The 27,396-nt window shown below is 42.9% G+C and overlaps 2 protein-coding genes and 1 pseudogene across 6 annotated transcripts in view; all 3 read right to left on the bottom strand.

The window, feature by feature from the left end:
* ALDH3A2 (aldehyde dehydrogenase 3 family member A2) overlaps window positions 1-14,351 on the bottom strand; it is a 28,662-nt gene extending 14,311 nt beyond the window's left edge. For 2 of the 5 annotated variants that reach the window (XM_065532871.1, XM_045375240.2), the window contains exons 1-8: window positions 14,297-14,351; window positions 14,003-14,174; window positions 11,661-11,892; window positions 10,808-10,893; window positions 8,079-8,287; window positions 6,727-6,844; window positions 3,051-3,192; window positions 813-979 (exon numbers count right to left, since the gene is read on the bottom strand). In XM_065532871.1, coding sequence (XP_065388943.1) covers window positions 813-979; window positions 3,051-3,192; window positions 6,727-6,844; window positions 8,079-8,287; window positions 10,808-10,893; window positions 11,661-11,892; window positions 14,003-14,155 — 1,107 coding nt within the window. In that variant the 5' untranslated portion in view covers window positions 14,156-14,174; window positions 14,297-14,351. Of the gene's footprint in view, window positions 1-812; window positions 980-3,050; window positions 3,193-6,726; window positions 6,845-8,078; window positions 8,288-10,807; window positions 10,894-11,660; window positions 11,893-14,002; window positions 14,175-14,296 lie in introns of those variants that run through there. The other 3 variants (XM_005583118.4, XM_074018803.1, XM_074018804.1) reach the window with 2 other exon arrangements.
* LOC123569621 (small nucleolar RNA SNORA31) lies at window positions 2,213-2,303 on the bottom strand (annotated as a pseudogene).
* Window positions 14,352-18,900: 4,549 nt separating the features above from the next.
* LOC141406927 (multidrug and toxin extrusion protein 2-like) overlaps window positions 18,901-27,396 on the bottom strand; it is a 41,698-nt gene continuing 33,202 nt past the window's right edge. Inside the window, exon 8 of the mRNA XM_074018805.1 lies at window positions 18,901-19,087. Coding sequence (XP_073874906.1) covers window positions 19,028-19,087 — 60 coding nt within the window. The 3' untranslated portion in view covers window positions 18,901-19,027. The remainder of the gene's footprint in view (window positions 19,088-27,396) is intronic.

The raw sequence follows: 27,396 nt of genomic DNA, 5'->3' as shown, positions 1-27,396 counted from the left end.
TAGTGACATGAATGAGTGAGCCATGCAGAAAGTGGCAGAACTGCTCAACCAGGTGATGCGGTTCCACCACTCTAACAAGAAGCTAGCGTCACGTGAGAAACTAAAATCCATCATATCACAACCATTTATGTGACAGTGTCGGGGTCTTAGTCCCACACAGTGGGTGTGAATGTCATTTTGTGCAGGCTCTTATTCGACAACGCCCTGTGGATTAACATCAGAAAAGTATTTAATGCTGGCACATATAAGTCTTCCAATTATACAGGAGGTGTTTGTGAATCAAAAACCTTGCGACACTCAACCCTGCAGACTCAGATCTAACCCGAGGGAGGAGGGGAAACGGATGCTGTGATAACCCCAGAGCCTCATAAACCAAGACAGCAACCTAGGAACACAACTTCACTTAGTGGACTCTGATATGACAGAAGAAACCATCATTGTTTCACATTGTTTTCCACATTGTTTTACAGCAAAGAAGGAACATGACTCTTTTTTTTTTTTTTTTTTTTGAGACGGAGTCTCGCTCTGTCACCCAGGCTGGAGTGCAGTGGCCGGATCTCAGCTCACTGCAAGCTCCGCCTCCCGGGTTCACGCCATTCTCCGGCCTCAGCCTCCCGAGTAGCTGGGACTACAGGCGCCCGCCACCTCGCCCGGCTAGTTTTTTGTATTTTTTAGTAGAGACGGGGTTTCACCGTGTTAGCCAGGATGGTCTCGATCTCCTGACCTCGTGATCCGCCCGTCTCGGCCTCCCAAAGAGGAACATGACTCTTGATAGTCGCTTATGCTAGTGAGCTGTTCTCGCTAAAGCTTACCTTATGGTTATGTGAAAACACATAGAGAGCCAGAGGCTTTTCACGTTCATTTATGAAATCTATGGCCTCATCTACATTTTTCACAGGCACTATTGGAAGAACTGGTCCAAAAATTTCTTCTTGCATCACCTTGGTTTTAGGATCAACATCAGTAAGTACTGTTGGGGCTAAAAAGAAAATAAACAAAATGAAAATGAAAATACTTATTAGACAAAAATGTACAACTCTCATCTTGTATCTCTTTCATTGGGTCACCTATCCATCCCTTTCCCTCTCCTCCGCAAGTCATATCTATTGAAAAATCCTGAGCAGGTGGATGAGCTGTGCAAATACTCGATGTCTCCAAAGCCTGTGAATCACAAGCCTGTGGATACTTGTGCAAATCTATCTTTTTCACATTGAACTCTGTTCACAGCCATGCATATATTTAACTATAGATTATACTTAACATTTTTCTGTGCAGAGTGGTTTTTTTTTTTTTTTTTTTGAGACAGAGTTTCGCCCTTGTTGCCCAGGCTGGAGTACAACAGTGCCATCTCGGCTCACCGCAATCTCCACCTCCCGAGTTCAAGTGATTCTCCTGTCTCAGCCTCCAGAGTAGCTGGGATTATAGGCATGCACCACCATGCCCAGCTAATTTTGTATTTTTAGTAGAGATGGGGTTTCTCCATGTTGGTCAGGCTGGTCTTGAACGGACAGGTCTTTCTAGGAGCAAAGACAGCTCAACCGTGAATCAAATCAATACTATTTTTTCTTAACTCGAGCGCTTTCATATATATTATCTCATTAACCTTTATTACAACTCTGTTAGACAGATTAAGAAAACAGAGTTAAATGGTCAAAATTCCCTAAGCCTTAGTTCAGTGTCCCATCTACCATAGGGAAGAGGCACAAAAAAGGAGGGTGAAACAGATGCTGGGGAGGCTATGCAAAGTGTCCCAGCATCTGCTGCCAACGTAAGTCACCAACTAGCAGTACTCCAGAAGACTCTGTAAATAAGAAACTGGATCGTCATCCAAAAGAGAAGTCATCTGACAATAACAAGTTGGCACTTCTCCTTTACCCCTAGTTTCTAATAGATTATCTTGGCAATGTGGCTGTGGGCAGCTTCTTGCAGCACCACTTCCAGGGGTATATAAACTGCCACCCCAAATCCATTGCCCACATCTTCCTCAGGTCAGAGAACCAATTTGGACTGAGTGTCTACTTCCTCTGCATAGCCGTGCTCAGGTAAAATGATCCCAGCTCGAAGTCAGGGGAAAGTCCTAATTAGTCTATAAGCTAATCAGGGTAGCCCCTTCCTTTTGCCATTCATTAACCTAGAAACGGGCAATGTGGACACGCTGAGGATGGGAGAACAGAGAGGTGGAAGAAGTGAGTCCGTTTTCTCTTTTTTCTACAGATGTATTCCCCAGTTCGATCTGGGCCGCCACCAGGAGAGACAGAAGGCACAAGGATTGTTTTCTTTTGCATCCTAGTACAAAGAATCAGGGTTTTTTGATGGTACCATGAAGCCACTGAATTATACAGCTCAGCAGAACCTCGGGACTGCTAATTACAAAAGAATCAATTTCTGCTTATTATTTCATTTTTAAATTTTGTTTTTTTAAAGTTGATTTTTTTTTTTTTTTTTTTGGTAACTTGTAGCATCTTATCTGATAAAGGGGATAAGTAAAGCTACGTGGTGCAGCTTCTTTGCCAGCCAAGTCCAAATGTGTCTAATTTTTCTGTCACCTTATATGTTACTTTAGAAAAATGTGCTTAACATTCAAAGGAATATATATTCAAGGCAAAGAAGAAAAAGCACAAAGAAGGTACACAAATAATAAGGTCAAGCATGGTGGACCAAAACATTATTTCTGGAATGGTACCGTCACTGGTTAATTGTGGAATAGTGACCAAGCTATTTCCTTCTTTGTGCTGTTTTCCCATCCACGAACTAAAGCTAATTACATCAAGTTCTATTCTGCTTCTCAGGATTGTTATGAAGAAAAAAGTAGTTACGTGTAAGTATGAACTGGAGCAATGCTGGTGGCATCATTCAATACACAGAAACATAGAGATTTTAAATAGTTTATAACAAAAGCTACAGTATACCAGAAAGCAGGATTTAGTACTTCAACAATTAAATCAACAATTAAATGCTATATATTTAATAGTGTATGTAGTGTTAATAAGTAGTGTCAGCAAAAACTGCCAAATTGCCATCTTCCCATAGGAAAGGAGAATTTCCATTACCTATGTAGCGTGTGGCCTCATCAGTCTCCCCACCAAGAGCTATCTTTTGTCCTTCAAGCAAACTTAGTATCCTCTTAAAATGACGAAGATTGATGATCCTTTCATAATCGGGAGACTCTTTTATATTTTCTCCATAAAATTCCTATTTAAAACAACAGGAGTATATAAATGTCACAAAGACCCACAATTCAATTTCAGTGAGTACAAAATCCAGCCATGCCCAAAATCAATCTGGTTTTATACCCTCACAGAATCTAACACCCCACCCCTCAAATAATTTAACAATAGTACGATAGTAAATTTCAGCTTTTTGGCAGGTCGAGGACTAGAAAATAAAGAGCACACACACAGAAGACATATATCACTGTCCATAGTTCCAAAGGTTCTTATGGATCTTACAGTCCACCCACGGGCCTCCACCTCCTGCGGCTGACAGTGGGAGCAGGCTGGGGTAAGTCTTGTTCTGCATCAGGGTTGCCTATGTGTTCACACATTGGCTGTGCCTGCTCTCCCCCTACAGTAAGTTCGGTAGTTACAGCAGAGACCCAAAGGTCTGCAGAGTCTGAAATATTTGCCACCTAGCCCTTTACAGAAAACAGTTGCCAATCTTTGCTCCATTTTGCTGTTTTGGTCTTCTTTGAACTGGTATTTCCACCACTTACATGTGATGGTGAAACCACTCGAAGGATCAAAATACAGCTTTGGGAAATTACCAAGGTAAAAGAACCTTAGTAATCATACAATCAGTATTTACTTTGTAAAACAAAATTACTGAATTGCTGCATCACTTCAAAGCCTTGGGAGAGTTCTCAATTTAATCTCAAATCAAAATGAACACTGTTCACCCAACCTCTACCAAGAGCAACTCTCAAGTCTGGGTGGTCGGAATCCCTGGTGCAGCTTGCTAAAATGCATGGGCTTGAGCTGACTCCAGAGTCACCAACAGTAGCTTTCAGTGCTGAGGGCATCAGAGAATTAATTCCCTGGAGGCCTCAGACAAGCTGAATCTTTGGAGGGTAAGGCTTGCAAACTTGTTTTTAAATGGTTCCCTAATGATTCTAACATGTAGCTTGAGAACCACTGTGTTAAGAGTATAAATGCCTCAAAGGGAGGCAGAGGCCCTTATTCCTTTGAAATTGAATTCATCACCACACTCAACCAAGCATTTCTCCAATTTCCAAATATTTTCAATCTCACAAGTATCTTTTAACCACTCTCTCTTCCCACGTACCCTGAATCTGGGCAACTCTTCCTTCGTGTGCTCATCTGGATCCATTTTTAGTCCTATCACTAAAAATGATAGTCCAATACCCATATCAAGGCCCTAGCACCTCATCCCCGAAGTTACTCTGCCTGGAACACATGGTGAACTATTGCCCTGAACTTCCTGGTACACAATTTTCTTTCTTTTTTTTTTTTTGAGACAGGGTCTCACTCTGTCACCTAGGCTGGAGTACAGTGGCACACTCTTGGCTCACTGCAGCCTCCGCATCCCAGGAGGATCAAGCGATCCTCCTCCCTCAGCCTGCCAAGTAGCTGGGACCACAGGTACAAGCCACTACACCCGGATAATTTTTGTATTTCTTGTAGAGACAAGATTTTGCTACGTTGCCCAGCTGGTCTTGAATTCCTGGCCTCAAGCAATCTGTCTGCCTTGACCTTCCAAAGTGCTGGGATTACAGGAGTGAGCCACCATGCCCAGCCAATTTTCTCTTTTTTTTTTTTTTGAGACAGAATCGTACGCTGTCACTCAGGCTGGAGCACAGTAGTGCTATAATGGCTCATCACAGCCTTGAACTCCTGGGCTCAAGTGATCCTTTTGGCTTCAGCCTCCTGAGTAGCTGGGACTACAGGCATGTGCTACTATGCGCAGCTAACCTTTTTCTCTTTTGTAGAGACAGGGTCTCATTATGTTGAGACCTTGAACTCCTGGGCTCACGCGATCTTCCTGCCTTAGCCTCCCAAAGTGCTCGGATTACAGGAGTGAGCCACTGCAACCGGCAACAATTTTCATTTTCTTTTTAATTTTTTGAGACAAAATCTCATACCATTACCCAGGCTGGAGTGTGGTAGCATGAACTTGACTCACTGCAACCCCCACCTCCTGGGTTCAAGCAATTCTTGTGCCTCAGCCTCCCAAGTAGCTAGAATTATAGGTGCACCATGCCCGGCTAATTTTTGTATTTTTAGTAGAGATGGGTTTTGCCATGTTGGCCAAGCTGGTCTGCAACTCCTCACCTCAAGTGATCAACCTGCCTCGGCCTCCCAAAGTGCTGGGATTACAGGCGTGAGCCACCATGTCCGGCCAACAATTTTCATTTTCAGATCACATGTATTACTCTTTGGTGTTTCTGATCCTTCCTTTTAGTGCCAATTAACATCTGTCGAGTAAACAGTGACTACTCCAATAATTTCTTTCATCTGAGGGGTTAATGACCCTCACCCACTGCTGAACTCAGTCACACTGGTCATCCCATTCTTATTATTTATTTAAGACAGAATCTTGCTCTGTCACCCAGCAGTGCAGTGGCATGATCCTGGCTCACTGCAACCTTTGCCTCCTGGGTTCAAGCAATTCTCGTCAGGGTTCAAGTGAATCTCGTGCCTTAGCCTCCTGAGTAGCTGGAATTACAGACATGCACCACCACCCCTGGCTAATTAGTAGAGACGGGGTTTCATCACATTGGCCAGGCTAGTCTTGAACTTCTGACCTCAAGTGATCTGCCCGCCTCGGCCCCCCAAAGTGCTGGGATTACAGGCATGAGCCACCGTGCCCAGCCCCCATTCCTTTCTACCAACCTAAATTCTACATTTCCTTCAAGTCTTGGCTTGGGACTCTACCATGCAGTCTTCCTTGGTTCCCTCACTGCAGATATTTACTTTAAACACCCTGAAAGATTGCTAACTATACAAAGGGTACACTGTAAGTAGTTATTTTTTTTTTTTTTTTTTTTTTGAGACGGAGTCTCGCTCTGTCGCCCAGGCTGGAGTGCAGTGGCCTGATCTCAGCTCACTGCAAGCTCCGCCTCCCGGGTTCACGCCATTCTCCTGCCTCAGCCTCCCGAGTAGCTGGGACTACAGGCGCCCGCCACCTCGCCCGGCTAGTTTTTTGTAGTTTTAGTAGAGACGGGGTTTCACTGTGTTCACCAGGATGGTCTCGATCTCCTGACCTCGTGATCCACCCGTCTCGGCCTCCCAAAGTGCTGGGATTACAGGCTTGAGCCACCGCGCCCGGCCGTAAGTAGTTATTTAATTAAGTCACTCCTCCAAACTACTGGCCACCCTAGGCCCTCTACATACACAAAACCTGATAAACTTCATCAGCAATGGCCAATATGCCACAGGGTCTCTCTGATTATACCTAAAGGGTTGGCAACATTCCCTCAAAACCACAGACACACAATTATTTAACTTTTTTTAAAAAAGTATATGACACAACTAATCATCAAGAAATCAACTAGACAACTTAAGTAGATTTAACACCAAGGCAACCTTGCTCCCAGCAGATATTCTATGAAAGGTACACAGAGCATTTTCATATTAGTAAGTTCATTGAGTCACATATGCTTTTAAAATTTTCCTGAAGGGAGAAACAAATGGGGATGCTGCCTGAGAATAGTTAATTTGACTCCTTATCTTATTAAAATCAGTGGAATCAGATGTTTTAAATACAAACCTTCACCGTTTCCTTAATCTTCCACACAATTTGACTTTGGAGGGATGCTTCACAGAGAATATAATCAGGTGCAATGCAGGTTTGGCCACAATTCATGTATTTTCCCCAGGTTATGCGTCTGAGGGGAAAAAATCCAGAACAGCTATATAATTCAGTCAAATTTTCAGTTGTTACAATGTGTTGTTTGAATGTTTTGCAACTAAAATAGATTCATATATTTATCTGGCAATTTTTATTAAAAAGTTAAAAACTCATTTCTAAATCAGTCGGTTGGAACTTAGAATGTATTTTCCAAATGAGGTAGAATATTCTACACAGCAGGGAATTCTCACGCCAGCTCATGGGAAACAGTACTTGGTAAACAGTGATGCCATTGCCTGCAGCAGGAAAAGAGGAGAAACAGCCTCCCAATGTCCTTTCCCCTCTCCCAGTCCAGCCAAAGGAAAGTCCTGGATGACAGGAGTTCGGTACAGACTCTCCTGGTTGTGGCTTTTGGCTCTGCCGGCAAGATGTTCAGGTACAAAGCAGGATGGCAGCCAGACTTCAAGGCCACCCTCCTCTTTGTGGAGCCCTGCCCCACTTGGGAAGACCTTTCCCATGCATGGACAGAAACCCACGCGCTGAACATTCACTAACTGAGGGTGTCCGGTTTTGGCAACAAGATTTCTACTTAGGAAGCCAACCTGGAACCCTGACCTGGAATCTCTGAAGGGGAGAGAAAGCCACGCCACCCAGAGCAGAGTCATGAAGGGGAGAGAGAGTCACGCCACCCAGAGCAGAGTCATGAAGGGGAGAGAGAGTCACGCCACCCAGAGCAGAGTCAGTTCTATGATTTGGCACTTCTTAGTAGCTAAACTGGATTTAGCAGAGAGAACCTGAAACCTCTTATTTTCTGATGTTCAGATGCAAGATGTTATTCACAGTTAAAAAATGAGGAACACTTGTTTTGTCCACAAAGGATCTCAGTTAAGAGATCAGCATAGTACCCTCTCAAATGGGAATTTAAAGATTTTATTTGGCGCACACAATACTTTGGATTATGTACTTCACAGATCACTGGCCAGAAGAACATTAAATTTCTTGCTAGATCTAGCTGTAATCTTGAGGACAGAAATAACTTTTTCAAAATTCCTAAGGACAACCACATGATGTCAGGACTTACAGCTCATCATTTTTGACAGTGGCACCAAGAGACAGTGAAAGACTCGTTACTCTTGATGACATCAACCACCAAAGTTAAATGATGCATCTTGGAGCCATAAGGTATGGGGTTCAAATGCAAAGAGTAACATTGTCAGGAAAAGTCTCCACTGTGCTGGGAAAACCGCAGAAAATCAGACAGCCAGACTCACCTGCAAACAATGTCCAGGTCACAATCTTTATCAATATAACATGGACTTTTCCCTCCCAGTTCAAGAGTCACAGGGGTCAGATGCTTGGCAGCAGCTTCCATGACAATTTTGCCAACTGCAGTATTTCCCGTATAGAAAATGTGGTCAAATCGCTGCTTCAGGAGCTCCGTGGTTTCCTCAACACCACCATTAATAACAACATAGAGGTCCTCAAAGAAAGAGAAACACAAACTCTTGCACTGCCAAATTAATCCTAACATCTTAACATCAGCAATCTCTTCAACATAAACATGTAACAGTCAGTAAAACCCAGAGAGTGTCACGACCAGTCCCTGTGAGGGATGGGAGAGGGAGCTGACCAAGGATAAGAGGAGAACACACAGTCCGCTGGCATCTGGGAAACCTGAACCCACATAGAACCAACCTGGAGACTCGGTTTTTTACATGAGCTCAGCAACAAAGATACTAAGGAGAACAAATGGTTGAACTTGACCAGGGAAAATGCATGAGATGTGGGTGTATGCAGAAGTGACTCTGGTGAAGAATGGCTCCCACAGGACAGGTCCCAGCTGCATATCTTAGTCTGAATGTTCTCTGTCTCACAACAGAGTAGGCTCAGCCCATGCTATTCTGAATGGTATACCCGGCACAGTAGCTGAGAGTGCTTGCTTTTGAAGTGTATCTGGTTTGAATCTGGGCTCTGTCACTCACTAGCTTATTTGACTTTAGGCAAGCTACTGAACATCTCTGAGCCTCAATTTCTTCATCTGGCACTGGGAGAATTCACGTAGCTTCTGTGGACTGAGCCCTTAACGCATTGTGCTATCATTACCAGCTGTTCTAAGAGATAACACCTTAGACAATAACAGCATGAAAAGTAAGAGAACAAATGGCAACCAAGGAAGACAGAGAGGTATTCAAGACTCCAAGGTAGAAGTGTGAACTAAAAGTTGGCTTGTGGATCTCATGTTTCCACTTGATCTCCTGTTCTGAAGACGAATCAGTTTCATTCACTTCAGAGTTCAGCTGCCCAACAAATGTTTCAAGCTTTAACTTTTCTATGACTTAATCTACATAGCATATATTATTAACCCCCTAACACGGTAACTGAAGCTGGTAGGCCATTATTATCCTCCTCATCCGGACAGTCAGTTATTGAATAATTTACCCCTGGTCAGGGGCAAAGCAGTACCTTCAACCTCTATCTTCTGGTTCTAAGTCCTATTCAATCCTTGACATCTCACTGTCTTCCATTTCATCTTTCTTGATTGGATCACTACAACTATTAGAACAAAATGGTTCTAACAAAGAGAACAATATCATTCCAAGAACCAGAACTGGCCTCAAGCCATTACAAGTTGATGTACAGAATACAGGTTAAGATATTTGTAAGCTGTCTTTCAATGAAAGCTAAATGAAGACTCCTCTCTGCAGCAACTCATGTAGAACTCAGCAGTGCCAATTTCTTCGCGGCATCATTAACTTCCCAGGAGGGCATAAGAACCTCTGACTCCGACAGATGAACTACCCCGCAGTTGAGCAGATCATTTTCTTTATTCAGTTCTTGATATTCTTTTTTTTTTTTTTTTTTTTTTTTTTGAGACGGAGTCTCGCTCTGTCGCCCAGGCTGGAGTGCAGTGGCGCGATCTCGGCTCACTGCAAGCTCCGCCTCCCGGGTTCACGCCATTCTCCTGCCTCAGCCTCCCGAGTAGCTGGGACTACAGGCGCCCACAACCGCGCCCGGCTAATTTTTTGTATTTTTAGTAGAGACGGGGTTTCACCGTGGTCTCGATCTCCTGACCTTGTGATCCGCCCGCCTCGGCCTCCCAAAGCGCTGGGATTACAGGCGTGAGCCACCGCGCCCGGCCTAGTTCTTGATATTCTTAAATGCCAGCATGTTAAGTCAGTGTGAGAATACGTCCTCTAATTCAGGAGGGCACTTTTTTTGTGTGTGTGGCATGTTTTCATGCCACAGACATGTCTTTTTTGAAAGCAGAAGTACTCTTAAAGGCTGGGTGCAGTGGCTCACACCTGTAATCCCAGCACTTTGGGAGGCCAAGGTGGACGGATCACCTGAGGTCAGGAGCTCAAGACCAGCCTGGCCAACATGGTGAAACCCCATCTCTACCAAAAATACAAAAACTAGCTGGGCGTGGTGGCACATGTCTATAATCCCAGCTACTTGGGAGACTGAGGCAGGAGAATCACTTGGACCCAGGAGGCGGAGGTTGCAGTGAGCCGAGATCCCACCACAGCACTACAGCCTGGGTGAGAGAGCAAGATTCCAGCTCAAAAAACAACAAAAAAGAGTACTCTTATACAATCATATAAAAGTACATTTTGTTAGAACAAAAGAAATTATGAGTAACAGAAATATGTTAGCACCCAGCACAGTACCAGTCCCTCATTAAATAATCCATTAAATGAAAACACCTAAAATCATGTTAGCTCAAATAAAGATTATTCCAAAATGCCAAACAGACAGAATCTGTCGACAGCAGGAGGACATACCCATGAAGTTATGGGCCTACATATATTGTGTAACCTCCACAGCCGGGTGACTCCACAATGTACTTTGGAACTGAACTCCTTTTACTAAGCCAATTGCTGAAGGCTTAAAGAAACTGCAATCGGGTCCCTGGCCAGCAATAACATGCAATAGCAAGAAAATCAAATGTGTGTTTTCCCCAGTAAACACGTATGTTGAAGATGGGTCAAGAAATTCTTACCTGGTCTAAATACTGAGGGAGAAGCTTAGCCACGATCTTGGCTGTATTTTCACTCAGTTCAGAAGGCTTGATAATCACAGCATTTCCTAAACAAAGTAAAAAGTAGAACAGTATCATCTAATACTTAACTGTAATAGCTACCAAAATGGCGCTCAGTGGGAAGTACAGGCTAGGTACTCCCAATTATTTCTGCAGCTCTCAATGCTGCACATCCTCAAAATGAGCGTAAGAGCTCACCTCACTTTCTCTTCAAAGGCTAACTCCTTAGCTGTCATCGTCTTCAGATCACTGTCAATGGGTTCCATCAGCCCTTCCCACTCCTCCAACTTTCTATCACTTTTCTCCCACTTCTGCCCCTAGATTGTCCTCTGCCCGGGAATTATTGGGCAAATGAGCGATTTCAACATACAGCTCTCTATCTGGATCCTGCAAAGTGAGAAATTAATCTCCTGGCATTTGCTATATACCCAAGCTAGCATTACTCTCATAGCCTTTATTTGAATGAAGAAACTGGTCAGACAGAATCAAATGGTTTATCCAAAGCCAGAGCCAGCAACTGAAACCATATTAGAATACGGATGCCTGACTCCAAACTCCTGGGCCTATTGACTCAGACACCTTTACACTCCCACAGGTTCATTCTCCACGTGCTTCAAAACATAGCCACACAAATCTCCTCAGCAGCTCATTTAAAAATATGTATGATATGCATGAATTCTCAGTACACTGGTGGTGTAAACAAAGGCAAACCACCAAAGTAAATGCATTTAATTAGCCACTATCCTTAATTTACAATGAATATGACAAAATAAGCCTCCCTAAAAAGGTATATAGACATAAGCCGGCACCAGACCTGCAGCGATGGCTCCTATCAGTGGCTGAATGATGAGAACAAAGGGGTAGTTCCAAGCTCCGATTATCAGCACCACTCCCAGAGGCTGTGGCTGAATATAGGCCTCATCCATCATGGTGAGCAGGTTCTTCTTAACTGGTTTAGCAGTAACCCATTCAGGAAGATTCTCAAGCATAAAATCAATTTCCCCAAGGACAGTAATGACTTCCTGACTGTACGCATTGAGTTCACTCTGTTATAAGAGAATCACAGTTAATCTTGCAGAGTAAGTATGATACACTTCGCCCTGAATGTCAAAACACTCAAGCCAGGTACACCCGCAGTGACAACAACTGGTATTATCAGACTAGCTGGTTTGCCATCCAGACTCCTTTTGCACCCTTCATGCCCTTGATAAGGGCTTGCTAATTCTCTAATATATTTAAAAAAATAATCAAAGATTATTTCAGGGAGTAGTAACACTAGTACTAGTAGTAGTACCACTAGTAAATCCTTCTTTACTAATCCACACCCTTTAAAAGCCAGGCTTAAATATTACCTCTTTCAGGAAGATTTCCTTGAGTAATAAAGGTCTGCTCTGATCATACTTTCTATATCACAGTAATTATGCTGTTGACCTGCATCTTAATACTTCACCCTTAACGCACTGGTTTATAACTATTACTCACATTTTATCCGTGTATGCTCTGTTTCCCAACCAAGTTTAAAACTTTTGGGGACAGGGAACTTATTGTATTTCTTGAGTCATCCTATATATACACATACTCACACAAACATTTAGTTCTTCAAGAATGATTAAATGACACAGTCTTTTTGGAATCTTAATTATCCCATCTTGTTTATTTAATATCACAGCCCCTTTCCACCAAAAGTACTCTAAATTTTATAGTTGCTACTAGTACTACTACTGTTATGACTTATTAAAATAATCTTTGATTGAGGGGATTGTGGGGAAGGGAAAAATCACAAACCCAGAGTAAAGCTTTGCTACACATGTAATGCAAATAAAACAAGATGACGGCCTCGTGCCTGTAGTCCTAGTATCTGGGAGGCTGGGGCAGGAGGACTGCTTGAGCCTAGGAGCTGGAGGCTGCAGTGGGTTATGATTGAGTCACTGCACTTCAGCCTGGGTAACAAAAGGAGACCTCGTCTCTTTAAAAAAAAAAAAAAAAAAAAAAGTAACTATTATCAGAAAACAGAGAGGAATATACTTACACCCTAAAACATTACTTAAAACTTTGCTACCACAGGCCAGGAGTGGTGGCTCACACCTGTAATCCCAGCACTTTGGCAGCCCCAGGCAGGCGGATCACTTGAGGCCAGGAGTTCAGGACCAGCTCGGTCAACAGGTGAAACTCCATCTCTACTAAAATTACAAAAATTAGCCGGGCATGGTGGCGCACGCCTGTAATCCCAGCTACTGAGGAGGCCGAGGCAAGAGAATCGCTTGAACACGAGAGGTGGAGGTTGCAGTGAGCCGAGATCGCACTACTGCACTCCCGCCTGGGAGACACAGTGAGACTCTGTCTTAAAAGCAAAACAACAAGCAAACATACAAAGAAAACCACACACACACACAAATCAAAACAATAAAAACTTTGCTACACAAAGCGTGTTTCCAAAAGAGGTATATGATATCACTGGGGACCTTGTTAGAAACTTGGAATCTCAGATCCCACCCCCGACGTACTGAACAATAATTTGCATTTTAACAAGATCCCCAGGTGTCTGTTAGTGCATTAAAATTTGAGTAGAACTGACCTAGCAACACACAAAGTTATGAAGAAAAATCTGAGTGCAACTATAACTTAAAAACAAAACTCTGTCTACAAAATAAACCATAAACAAAGCTAAAAGGCAAGAAATAGACCCAGAGACTGGTCTGAGGGTAATGGATTATTCAGAACTTATTAAATATTACTGTCACTAAAGTTGGTATACAACTCTCCCACTGCTAAATTTTACTGGTTTTAAAAGAAAGAAAGAAAGAAACCCAAAGAAAGTATCTACAATACGGTAAACTGACAAATTACTGAAATCCAGAATATACAAAGAGTTCCTACACATCATAAGGAAAAGAATCACAAAAGTAACAAAAACAGACAACAATAGAAAAGGCAGAAAAGGAACCACAGAGGCCAGGTAACAACATATGCCCTTCTGAGTGCTAGAGGACAGGGAAAGTCAGAGGAACTTTGGCTTTATCTGTATTGCTGGAGATCATACTCCCAGCGCTGGAGTAATCCGAAATGTAAAAGCAAAAACAAAACCCAGCAGAAGCTCCGGCCCGCAAGTGCGCGGTTGGGACCAGCTTCTCAGCGCCCCGCCGCTCGCGCGCGTACCTTGCACAGGTCGGCGGCGATGGCCGCCAGGATGTCCTTCTCGCGCTCCTGCACCATCCTCCGAAGGGCCTCCAGCTGCTGCAGCCGAAACCGCAGGGGTCGCGACCGTCCGGACAGGAATGCCTGGCGAACCCGCTGTACTTCGCGCTCCATGGCCTGGTCCTGCAGAGAACTGCACGGTCGGAGGGCGCTGGGGCGTGGGAGGCGGGATGCAGACAGGTGCGGGCCTTGCCTCCCCTCCCTCCGCCTCCCTCCGGGGGTTGTCCCCACCGCCGACCCGCAGCCACAACTCACTCGCCAGGGCTTGCTCGCTCAGCCGCGGCCTCCGGGCCCGCCTAGTCCCACTGCCAGACCCAGTTGCCGCGGGGCTGACTGAGCTTGACCCAAAGCCTCGTGCCTATTGGCCCGGGAGGCCCACGTGACAGCCGCCGGCCGGACGCCGGCCTCGCCCACGCGGCACCCGCTCTCTCCCGGGTTCTGGCAGCCGGCTAGGTTGCTGCGAGTAGAGTGCGCAGTGCGGGAGCGGAGCGCGGCCACGGGCCCGGGAGCGGAGGGGTGTAGGGATGGAGGGAAGGTGTTGGCCATCCTGCTGAGAGCGCCCCGGGGCGGCCCCAGAGGGGGCGAAGAGGAATCCTGGAAGAGCAGGCGGAGGGCGCGCCGCTGGCAGTGGGCGCCCGGCCGGAAGCGTCCGGGCTGCAACGGAGAGCCGTCTCTGCTCCGGCACGCTCAGAGGGGTTCCCTCCTCCATTTTGTGGCTCTTCAAACGTGGCCAAATGGACGGAGTTGGAGGCCTAGCGCTCCCTTTTCTGCTTCCCTGTCCCGTGCTCCTTCCTTCAGCGAGGAGCTGCCTCGACTTGACCGGCACTGACCGTCCGGGTTCCCTGGAGAGCTAGTCCCTGAGGGCGGGAAGCCCGGGTTCATCTCCCGCGGAGCCGGGACAGCGGTCATTTCCTTCGTGCACAAGCATCATCCTCGCACGTCCGTTACTCAGAGCTCCCCGGGCTGCATTTGCACCGCTGCACACCCTTCCATGTACCCGCCCCCGAGAGAGAACCCGCTGCCCTCAGGTTTCCCCCTCCCGCCTTACTGCCTTTCGGGCGAGAGACTTCAGCTCTCATCACTACTCGGCAGCAGTTGGCTCAGCTGATCGGTCCTGTCTTGTGGAAAGCTTTCTTTTCTTTACCATTTCCCTGCACTCTTCTGCACTTTTCTTTTTAGCTCACTGGCCGGGACCTCTGGGTTTTCCTTTGCTGGATTTTTCTCCCCTTCCTGACCTCTTAGGTGTTCAGGCGCCCAGGGCTTAGTACGAGGTCTTACCTTTTCACAGCCACTTCCTCGTGTAATCCCATGGATAGTGCTCACAGAAAGTTCTAATCCCAGCCTTTCCTCTGAACTCCAGAGGGTATATTTGTGAACAGAAAATAACTCCGGGCCCTGGCCCAAATGAACTCCCCACTTATACACAAAATGAACTCCCCACTTATACACAAAACAACAAAAACCGTGGGAACCCAATTCACTATGCCAGAAGGAAAAAATTAAGCAGAAAGCTGAGTCATGCAAGAAACTGCCTTTCTGTATGTTCCAAAGTAGATGGCTACAGATAAAAGGTTAAATGTCCCCACAGGTAGCTGCTCTGTCCTCACCTTATCTCAGTGAAGTGCTGATTTACAGAGCGTGAGGCAAATACATAATTGACTATTCCCCTGCCTGTTCCTTGTTCTATTTGTGCAATGTGTGGATTCAGTAATGACCATGTTTTCCCCCCTTTCCTCTCCAGCCCGCTCCTCCCTTTTAAATATTGAAGCCCTCAAAATCATATTTAGATAAAGGCATAGACCTCCCTCCCAAGCATGTCCTTTACCTTGGCAAAATAAACTTCCAAACTGATTGAGAGCTGGTTTTGGTTTACAAACTGGCAGCCAAAGGAAGTGACTCTGAGTGGAGGTAGCCCTGACCTTTGACAAATCTATCAGTGCTTGGTACCAGCTTGGGCTATTTTTATTACTCGAACAGGACAATTTGCTAAGATCTGGGAGCTCCGCACTCCAGAGAATCCCTGATCTCCCAAAATTTGGTTGAGATATATGGTTTATTTTGCTGTACACCTCTTTTCTGCAGTTGTACTTAACTCCCAACAAGGAAGTCGAGTTTCCTGCTTCCAGGACGATGGCGAGCAGGCAACTCCTTTCTGGAATTGCTTTTTTTTTTTTTTTTTGGAGACGGAGTCTCGTTCTGTCGCCCAGGCTGGAGTGCAGTGGCGCAATCTCGGCTCACTGCAAGCTCCGCCTCCCGGGTTCACGCCATTCTCCTGCCTCAGCCTCCCGAGTAGCTGGGACTACAGGCGCCCGCCACCGCGCCCGGCTAATTTTTTCTATTTTTAGTAGAGACGAGGTTTCACCATGGTCTCGATTTCCTGACCTTGTGATCCGCCTGCCTCGGCCTCCCAAAGTGCTGGAATTTCATCTGGCTTCCAGCAGGGAAGGTGAGTCTGAGTTGTTTTCCTCCTTCTAAAATGGTAAAGAGCAGTCTTGAGCCTGGGCCCTATTCCTAGGTAAGCACCTGAATTGGAGTTTTGTCTTGGAAACTCACCTTAGTGACTAAAGTTAACATTAACAACCAACTGGTCTTAATTTCTCCTTACCATTAGAGCGCTCAGTAATACAAATTGTGCGATTGTTTATTTTGCTTAACAGTTTGTTTCTGTTGTTGTTTTGGTCTTTTTCCCAATGGGCTTGACCAGCTCTACCTGACTGGGTCAAAGCTGAAGGAAAGTTGAAATTATGGAGAATAAGGCCTTTGAATTAGCTAAATTACCACAGATGAGGGGGGAAAAATGAAAAAGAAAAAACAGGTCGGGCATCCTGATGGTTTCCCTGCTTGTACCCTTTTGGTTTTTTTTTTTTTTTTTTTTTTTGAGACAAGGTGTCACTCTTGTCACCCAGGCTGGAGTGCAGTGGCCATGATCATGACTCACTGCAGCCTCCAACTCCCAGGCTCAAGTGATCCTCCCACCTCAGCCTCCCAAGTAGTCGGGACTACAGGTATGTGCCACCACACCTGGCTAAAATTTTTTGTATTTTTTGTAGAGATAGGGACTTGCTATGTTGCCCAGGCTGGTCTCCAACTCCTGGGCTCAAGCGATCCGCCTCCCTCAATCTCCCGAAGTGCTGGAATTACAGATGTGAGCCACCTCGCCGGCCCCCTGCTTCTACTCTTGACTCTAGGGGTTATTATTTTTCAGTTCTACACTTGCCCTTTTATACTCTACTGCGGGGGCCTAGAGTGTGTGAACCCCATTTCCCAGGCTCTCATGCCAGCTGGCTTCTGCCAGTAGGGGGCACTACAAGGAAATCAGAAGGCAGGAGATAGTAACTTACTGCTTCTGGATTCAATCGTGTGGCAGTTGCTGCCCATTTCTATAGTGAAAGTGGAGGAGGGATTATTCTTTAGGAATTCCTTCCATGGTCAAGGTGGCACCTCTCTAGTAGACAGAGGATGAAAGTGATAGTGTCTCCAAATGGCACAGTAGCTGGTGCAGTTCCATGGGTTCCAGCTAAGGGTATTTTTAGCTGTTTTTTTTTTTTTTTTAAATCTATAATGTCACCCCATTATTCTTTTTGACATCTATTACTCTTAAAATTCCCTCCGCATGAATTAACTAGTTTCTCTTTCATGACTGGACTCTGATAACACTTTGCTGTAGGCTGTTTTCCACCTAGCCGTTGGTGTCCGAAGGTACCCTGATCATGTTAATTCACTGCTTAAAACTTTCCAACAGCCTCCCCTCATGTTTAGAATAAAATTCAGAATGTGAATTTTCTATACATATTCTACGAGGCCTAAATGCCTTGGCCCCTGACTACCTCTTCATCCTCTTTTTGTAGGATTCTCCCACTTAGTTCCAGCCAGAGTGGCTCCCTTGCTGTACACTACTGAGCACTCTAAACACGTTCCTAGCCCAGGACTTTTGCATTCCGTTTCCTTGGCCTGTAGTGTCCAGCTATCATTCTCACTTCATTCAATTTCTGCTTCAATATTACCTCCCTAAAGAAGCCTTCCCTGACCACCATGTCTAAAATATCAGTCTCTGCTACTTTCTGTCCCTGACCCTGTTTTATTTTTCTTAATAGAAATGTATCTGTTTGTTTGTTGTTTTTAATGTGTCTTCCTCACTGGAATGTCGTGTAAAGTCAGGGTCTTTGTTGTTCAAGTTCATTGTAATGTTAGTACCTTGAATAGAATCTGGCCCACAGTAGGTGCTCAGTAAGTGTTTACTGAATGAATGAATGCATGCTACACTCTTACATACTCTAGTCTCAGTGTCTTGGCACTGTCTACTTTTGTGGCTTTCTCAACAGCCTGTAACTTGAAGCTTAAGGAGATTCATGATAAAGCAAGGAAATTAGCAAGACCATCAAACTCTTCACTTCTACTTCTCACTTGCCTGCTTTGGACAAATACAAAAAAATCCAGCCCATCTGGAAATACCATGGTTAAAGTTGGGAGACAGTAGATGAGAAGGCAAGCAGGCTTACATAACAAAGAAAAGCAGTAGCCTCCAACATATACAAAGTGTTTAATTCAATTATGTAAGTAACTGAGGAGTGCTTGTGCATAGGAAGCCAGCCAACCAATATCAGTATCTAGAACCGTGTAGCAGCAATGTTTAAATCAGCTCAAAGTCTGCCACAGAGTGTACCCAATAATCTTTGTTTATCTGATCTGAAAGAGTAACCAGTTCTAAATGCTGAGATAATAAATATTGTGTAAGGAACTAGGTAAATTGAGATACGAATCATGCTTCCATTTTTTTAAAAATGTAAATAATGGGCTGGGTGCCGTGGCTCACGCCTGTAATCCCAGCACTTTGGGAGGCCAAGGCAGGTGGATCACCTGAGGTCGGGAGTTCAAGACCAGCCTGACCAATATGGAGAAACCCCGTCTCTACTAAAAATACAAAATTAGCCGGGGTGGTGGCGCATACCTGTAGTCCCAGCTACTCGGGAGGCTGAGGCAGGAGAATCACTTGAAGCTGGGAGGCGGAGGTTGCGGTGAGCCGAGATCGCACCATTGCACTCCAGCCTGGGCAAAAAGAGCAAAATTCCATCTCAAAAAAAAAAAAAAAAAGTGTAAATAATGAACAGAATTCCAGTGTGGAATTAGAACAGGAATCAGCTTTACCTAGGGCATATTAATCACTGAGTAGCGAAGAGCTGCTGCTTTTGCTGAGGATAAGATGTGAGGATTTATTCCCTTCTCTTGTCTTCTCTCCTCTCCCCTCCCCTCCCCTCCCGTCTTCTCTTCTCTTTGTCTCACTCTGTTGCCCAGGCTGGAGTGCAGTGGCGCAATCTCAGCTCACTGCAACCTCCGCCTCCCAGGTTCAAGCGATTCTCCTGCCTCAAGCTCCTGAGTAGCTGGATTACAGGCGCCCGCCACCATGCCCAGCTAACTTTTGTATTTTTAGTAGAGGTGAGGTTTCACCATGTTGGTCAGGCTGGTCTCAAACTCCTGATCTCATGATCTACCACCTCAGCCTCCCAAAGCGCTGGGATTGCAGGAATGAGCTACTATGCCCGGCCAAGGATTTCTTACAAACGAGGTACTCTGATTTTAATGGCATAATCACCAAGAGTTTCTACCAACTCTTGAACGTTTTCTTTAAAAATCACATCCAAGTGCTTTAACAGAACAAGGAGATACATTTATGGAACCAAAGAGAGGACTGGGAATTCTTTTACTACACTCCCAAGCTGAAATATTCTCCCTTCAGCTTTTGAATATGATACACTCATTGATTTAAGTAGCTATGGGTAATGAAATCACCACAGCGGGATATAGGGGTAAGGGGTGAGTCCTCACAGGCTACTCCTTTCAGGAATGCAGTAGACGGTAGTGATTTTAGTATGCCTGCCCACTATACTTTTCCATCCTCCTTTGTCAGCTAAAAAAAACGAGTTTTTGTTTTTATTGTGGGTTATCTACTCCATGACCCTTGTCCACCACAACCTTTAGATCTTTGATCTCCTCAGTTGTCGGCAGAGGGAGTTTTCTTAAAGGCGGGGATGAAACAGACACTTTTAATTATTTAAACCTCAGAAGGACTAAGGTAATGAGTGTGTACCCAGGAGTTCTTTCTGCCTTCTGGCCCAAATTTCATTACATTTTCATTGGATACTACATAAATACCAAACAGTGCCTACAGTAAATTATTACAGAGTTTACCTACCTGTGTCTATGACCCAGAACATTACCAGCATTCCTCTTAGGCCCCTACCCAGTCACCACTACAGAACTTCTGGGTGAAAGTAAATACATGTTTAACTTCAGAGGCCAAATAATTTTTCAGCGTGTTTATACCAATTTATATTCCCCGCCAGTGATGTGCGACACAGTCTAGCAGCTCCTTTCTAAAACTGGATTTTAAAAAAGTTACCCATTCTGGTGGATGCGTAGTGATCTTTTTTTTTTGACAGAGTCTCAAAAAAAAAAAAAAAAGGAGTGCAGTGGTGTCATCTCAGCTCACAGCAACCTCTGCTTCCTGGGCTCAAGGGATCCTCTCACTTTAGCCTCCCTAGTTGCTCACATTACAGGTGCATGCCACCATGCCTGGCTAATTTTTATATTTTTAGTAGAGACAGGGTTTTGCCATGTTGCCCAGGCTGATCTCGAACCCCTGAGCTCAGGAGATCCACCCGCCTCGGCCTCCCAAAGTGCTGGGGTTACAGGTGTGAGCCACTGCACCCAGCTTGTAGTGATAACTCCTGGTGATGTTGACTTGCATTTCCCTAGTGACTAATCATGATGGGCACCTTTTCATGTGTATTGACTATTTGCACACATTTCCATAGCTAGGAATAGCAGATTTTATGAAAGGTGTTTAAGATAGCAGACCTGAACTGAAGCCTCAGACTGCCTTGGACACCTTTCCTAACTTTCAACACACTCTTCTTCAGCAAATGCCAATATAAATGCTTGTGTTCACAGACCAGTAATAGAAAAGAACAAACACAGGTCCATAGACACTACACACACGCACACGTGCATATAACTCAGCAGCTCTTCGCTACTCAGTGATTAATTTGCCCTAGGTAAAGCCAATTCCTGTTCTAATTCCACACTGGAATTTTGTTCATTATTTACACTTTTTTTTTTTTTTTGAGATGGAATTTTGCTCTTTTTGCCCAGGCTGGAGTGCAATGGTGCGATCTCGGCTCACCGCAACCTCCGCCTCCCAGCTTCAAGTGATTCTCCTTAAAAAGGAGACACGTTTACAAAAGATGAAGCGTTCTGATGTGTAATTCTCACAATCTATTAAGACACGGAAACGTGGTCTTTGGGGGCAGAAGCAGAAGAGTTAGCCCAAAGGAAGGCTGTGGGGGATTACATAATAGATTATAAGAAAATAGGAGAGGGTAAACTCAAATTGAAACTCAGGAAAGAAAGAGAAGAGAAAAGCACACCTTGATAGAGATGAAAGTCACATGAGAACAAAAGGTAAGAGATACAAAAAGAGCAGTTTGACAAAATTACATAAAATGAAAAGGAGACAAATGATTCCACTTACATGGTATACTTAGAGTAGTCAAATTCATAGAAACAAAAAGTAGAACAGTGGTTACTCAGGGCTGGGGCAGGGGGCAAGGGAAGTGGTTACGGTAACGGAGCTACTGCTTGATGGGGACAGAGTTTCCATTTGGAATGATGAAAAAGTTCTGGAGGTAAATACTGGCGATGATTGCACAACATTGTGAATGTACTTAATGCCACTGAATTGTTCACTTAAAAATGATTAAAATGGTAAAATATACATAAAAGATACAAAAAAATGCATAAAACATGTGGATGTAAGTTTTCAACTCATTTGGGTAAATAGCTGGTGTGTGCTTATTGGAGACCTCTGCCTAGCTTTGTAAGAAACTGCAAAACTCTTCCAAAGTGACTGTACCATTCATCATGCATTCCTACCAATATATGAGAGTTCCTGCTCCGCCACATCCTTGCCAGCATTTTGTGGTGTAAGTGCTTTGGATTTTAGCCATTCTCATAGGTGTGTAGTGGTAACTCATTGTTTTATTGCCAATTCCCTGATGACACATAATGTTGAGTATCTTTACACATCTTTATTTGCCATCTGTATAGATTCTTCAGTGACGTGTCTGTTTAGACCATTTTTAATTGGGTTGCTTTTTATTGTTGAGTTTAAAGAGTTGTTTGTGTATTTTAGATAAATAGCCTTTATATCAGATATGTTTTTACAAAGATTTTCTCATAATCCTTGGCTTGTCTTTTCATTCTATTAACAGTGTTTTTTTACAGAGCAAGTTTTAAATTTTAATGAAGTCCAATTTATGAATTTTTTCTTTCATGAATTGTGCTTTTGGTTTTGTATCTAAAAAGTCATTGCCAAACTCAAGGCCACCTAGATGTTCTCCTATGTTATCCTAGGAGTTTTAGAGTGATGCATGTCAGGAAGAAAAGAAAGGTCTAAGATCTTTCTCTAGGTTCTGGTTTTGTTTTGTTTTTTGGCATGTGGATGTCTAGTTGTTTCAGTACCATTTGTCAAACAGGCTGTCCTTTCTCCATTGAATTGCTTTTGTTTCTTTGTCAAACCTCAGTTGACTGTATTAGTGTGAATCCATTTTTCAGTTTTGTATTCTATTCTATTGATTTGTGTATTCAGTCATCGGTGCCACATTATTGTGTTTACTCCACCTTTATGGTAAATCCTGTAGTTGGTAGTGTCAGTCTACCAACTTTGTTCTTCAACATTGTGTTGGCTATTCTGGATTTTTGCTTTTCCATGTCGTCTTTAGAATTAAGTTTGTCAATATCCACAAAATAACCTGCTAGATTTTGATTGGGAGTGTTGAATCCATGGATCAAGTTGAGAAGAACTGGCATCTTTTCAACTTCGACTCTTCATTTCCATGAGCATGGACTGTCTCTTCATTTATTATTTACATCTCCTTTGGTTTCTTACAACAGAATTTTGTAGTTTTCCTCATATAGATCTTGTATGTATTTAGATTTATATATAAGTATTTCCCCCCCTTTTTGGTGCTAATGTAAGTGGTGTTTTTAATTTTAATCTCAAATCCAAAGTGTTCATTGCTATTGTATAGTAAAATAATTGACTTTTGTATAGTAACTTTCATCCTGATACCATGCTATAATCACTTACTAGTTCCAGAAACCTTTTTTGTTGATTATTTGGGATGTTCTACCTAGATAATCATGTTATCTGTGAACAAAGTCAGCTTAATTTCTTTCTTCCTACTATGTATACATTTCCTTTATTTGTCTTATCACATTAGCTAAAACCAGTTACAATGTTGAAAATCAGTGGAGAGGGGACATCCTTGCTTTGTTCCTAATATTAGCAGGAAGGCATGCAGCTTCTTTTGACTAATATGTTATCTGTAGAATTTTGTAGATGTTTGTGATCCAAATGAGGCATTTTTATTCTTGAAATAAAATAGATAAATAAAACTTACTATTTTAACCATTAAGATGCACAATTCAGTGACATTAAGTACATGCACAACATTCTGCAACCATCAATATCATTCACTTTTAGAACATTTTCATCATCCCAAACAGAAATTGTACCCATAAACAATAATTCCCCTCTTGTCCTCTTTCAGTTGCCTAATAACCTCTATACTGTATGATTTTGACTATTCTAGGTACTTCACATAAGTGTAATCATACAATATGTGTCCTTGCATACTTGTACAAGCGTCCTTGTATAATAGGCCTACATATGGCTTATTTTCCTTAGCACAGTGTTTTCTTTTTAGGGGGAAACAGGGTCTTGCTCTATTGCCCTGGCTGGAGCGCAGTGGCATAAACATGGCTTACTGCAGCCTCAACCTCCCAGGCACAAGTGATCTTCCCACCTCAGGCTCCTGAGTAACTGGGACCACAAGCATGTGCCACCATACCCAGCTAATTTTAAATTTTTTTGTAGAGACAAGGTCTCGCCATTTTGCCCAGGCTGGTCTCAAACTCCTGAGCTCAAGGGATCCTCCTGCCTCCGTCTCCCAAAGTGCTGGGATTATAGGCAATAGCCACAACACCACCAGCCCTAGCACAATGTTTTTAAGGTTCATCCATGTTATAGCATATATCAGAATTTCCTTTCTTTTTAAGGTTGAGTAATATCCCATTGTAAGTATACCATTTTGTTTATCCATTTACAGAATGGACATTTGGGTTGATTCTACCTTTTGGCTATCGTGAATAATGCGCTGTGAACACTGGTATACAAATATCTGCTTGAGTCCCTGCAGCATATCATAATTCTATATTTGTTAAAGATCTCACATACTATTTTCTATAGTAGTTGCACCATTTTACGTTCCCATCAGCAATGTACAATAGTTCCAATTTCTCCACATTCTCACTAAAACTTGCTTTCTGTTTTCTTTCTGTAATGATCCCTGTAATAGGTATAAAGTGATGTCTCATTGTGGTTTTTATTTGCATTTCCCTGATGACTAGTGATGTAGAGAGAATGTTTTCATGCCCTGAATAGCTATTTATCTTCTCCGGAGAAATGTCTGTTCAAGTACTATGCCTAGTTTTTTTTGTTTTTTTGTTTCTTTGTTTTTTTTGAGACAGAGTCTCACTCTGTCACCCAGGCTGGAGTGCAGTGGCGTGATCTTGGCTCACTGCAACCTCTGCCTCCCAGGTTTAAGTGATTCCCCTGCCTCAGCCTCCTGAGGCTGCCTGCCACCATGCCTAGCTAATTTTTATATTTTTAATAGAGATAGGTTTCACCATGTTGGCCAGGCTGGTCTCGAACTCCTGACCTCAAGTGATCCACCTGCCTCAGCCTCCCAAAGTGCTGGGATTACAGGCGTGAGCCACCACACCCAGCCATATGCCTAGTTTTGAATTAGGCTGTTTGTATATTTTGTTGTTGCTGAGTTGTTAAGAATTTATGTCCAGAACATAAATCACTTATCAGATATATGCTATGCAAATACCTTTTGCCATTCAGAAGGTTACCTGTTTATATTATTGATAGTGTTCTTTTATGCACAAAATTTCTAATTTCACTGAAGTCCTATTTATCCGTTTTGTTGTTGTTGCTTGTGCATATCTAAGTAGTCACTGCCAAATCCAGATTTCCCCTTATGTTTTCTTCTGGAAGGCTTAGTGTTTGCTCTTATGTTTAGGTCTTTGATCACTTTTTATTTTTTTTTTTTTTTGAGCTAGGGTCTCACTCCGTCATCCTGGAGTACAGTGGTGCAATCAGAGCTCACTGCAGCCTTCACCTCCCAGGCTCAGGTGATCCTCCCACCTCAGCCTCCTAAGTAGCTGGGACTACAGGCGCACATCACTACACTGTGTGTGTGTGTGTGTGTATTTTTTGTAGAGACAGGGTTTTGCCATATTGCTCAGGCTGGTCTTGAACTCCTGGACTCAAGCAATCAGCCCACCTTGGCCTTCCGAAGTGCTGGGATTATAGGTGTGAGCCACTGTACCCAGACTGATCACTTTTGAGTTAATATTTTATATGATAAATAGGGGATCAACTTCATTCTTTTCTATGTGGATATCCAGTTTTCCCAGCACAATTTGATGAAAAGACTTTCCTTTTCCCATTTAACGGTATTGGCACCCTTGTTGAAGTCATTTGACCATATATGCAAGAGTTCATTTCTGCATTCCCAATCCTGTCCATAGGCGTGTCTTTATGCCAGTACCACACTGTTTTGATTATGTAGCTTTGTAGTTTGTTTTGGAATCAAGCAGTCTGAGTCCTTCCACTTTGTTCTTCTTTGTCAAGACATTTTTGGCTATTGGGGTCCATTAAGATTCCGTATGTATTTTAGGGTGGATTTTTCTATTTCTGCAATATGTCTTAGGGATTTTGATAGAGATTGCATTGAATCTTTAAATCGCTTTTGGTAATATTGTTATCTTAACAGTATTAAGTCTTCATATGCGTGAGAGTGGGTTGTCTTTCCATTTATTTATGTCTTCGTTAATTTCTTTCAATGATGTTTTATAGTTTTTAGTGTACAAGTCTGTTGCCTCCTTGGTAAATTTATTCCTATGCATTTGATTCTTTTTGATGCTATTAAAAGTGGAATTGTTTTCTTAATTTCTTTTTGGGATCATTCATTGCTAGTGTATAGAAATGCAACTCATTTTATGTGTTGTGATTTGCATCCTGTGACTTCTGAATTTGTTAATTGGGCATAATGGTTTTGGGAATGTCACGGATTTTATACATATAAGATCATGTTATTTTTGAACACAGGTAATTTTACTCCTTCCTTTCCAATGTAAATACCTTTTATTCTTTTTGTTGCCTAATTGTACCATCTTAAACTTTCAATAGTATTGTGAATATAAGTGGGGAAAGCAGACATTTTTGTCTTGTTCCTGATCTTAGGGGAAAAGCTTTTAGTCTTTCACCATTGAGTATGATCTTAGCTGGAGGTTTGTCATATATGGCTTTTATCATTTTGAGGAACTTTCTTTCTATTCTCACTTTATTAAGTGTTTTTATTTTTCAAAGAAAAAGTATCATTATTGGTATAGCGAGATTAGTATGTATATATGTTACCTTTTCTATTTGATGTCCTTGCTTTTTTTTCTTCCATTAACTGAGCGTTTTATGAGATTCTATTTTCTTTCTTCTCTTAGTATATTGATTATATTAGTTTTTAAAAGCTTTTCCATTAGTTGCCCTAGAGTTTGCAATATACATTTACAATTAACCTAATTCCACTTTTGAATAACACTGTCCTTCTTCATGGGTAGTGCAAGTGCCTTGGAATATTCTCAGTTCCTCCCTCTTGACCCTTATAACACTGCTGTCGTTCATTTTAGCTATGCACAAGCTGTAGTAACCAAATACATTGTTGCTATTATTTTCATGCAATTTTTATCAATTAAAAATAAGAAAGATAAAATATTTTACCTTCATTTATTCCTTTACTAATACATAATTCCTTTCTTTATGTGTATCTGAGTTTCTGAAGTATTTCAGAAAATAGGTGTGGCATCATTAGTAGTATGTGATCTCTAGTAACCACAATGAGACACCACTTCCCACCCACAACTATGGTATAACTAAAAACAAAAAGAAAATCCCAAGCGTTAGCAAGGATGTGGAGAAACTGGAAACCTCATACACTGCTGGTGGCAATGAAGAATGGTGCAGCCACCATGGGAAACATTTTGTCAGTCCCTCAAAAAAAAAACAGAATTATCATATAACCCAGTAATTCCACTCCTAGGTATAGACTGAAAAGAAGTGAAAACAGGTGTTCAAACAAAAACTTGTACAAGAGTATTTACTGCAGCATTATTCACAATAGCCAAAAAGTAGAAACAACCTAAAAGTCCATCAACTAATTAGTAAACACCAT

This window comes from Macaca fascicularis, chromosome 16, assembly GCF_037993035.2.
Source record: "Macaca fascicularis isolate 582-1 chromosome 16, T2T-MFA8v1.1".
NCBI classification, from domain to species: domain Eukaryota; kingdom Metazoa; phylum Chordata; class Mammalia; order Primates; family Cercopithecidae; genus Macaca; species Macaca fascicularis.
The sequence above is the reverse complement of the archived record's forward strand: the minus strand, read 5'-3'. Positions and strand labels throughout refer to the sequence as shown.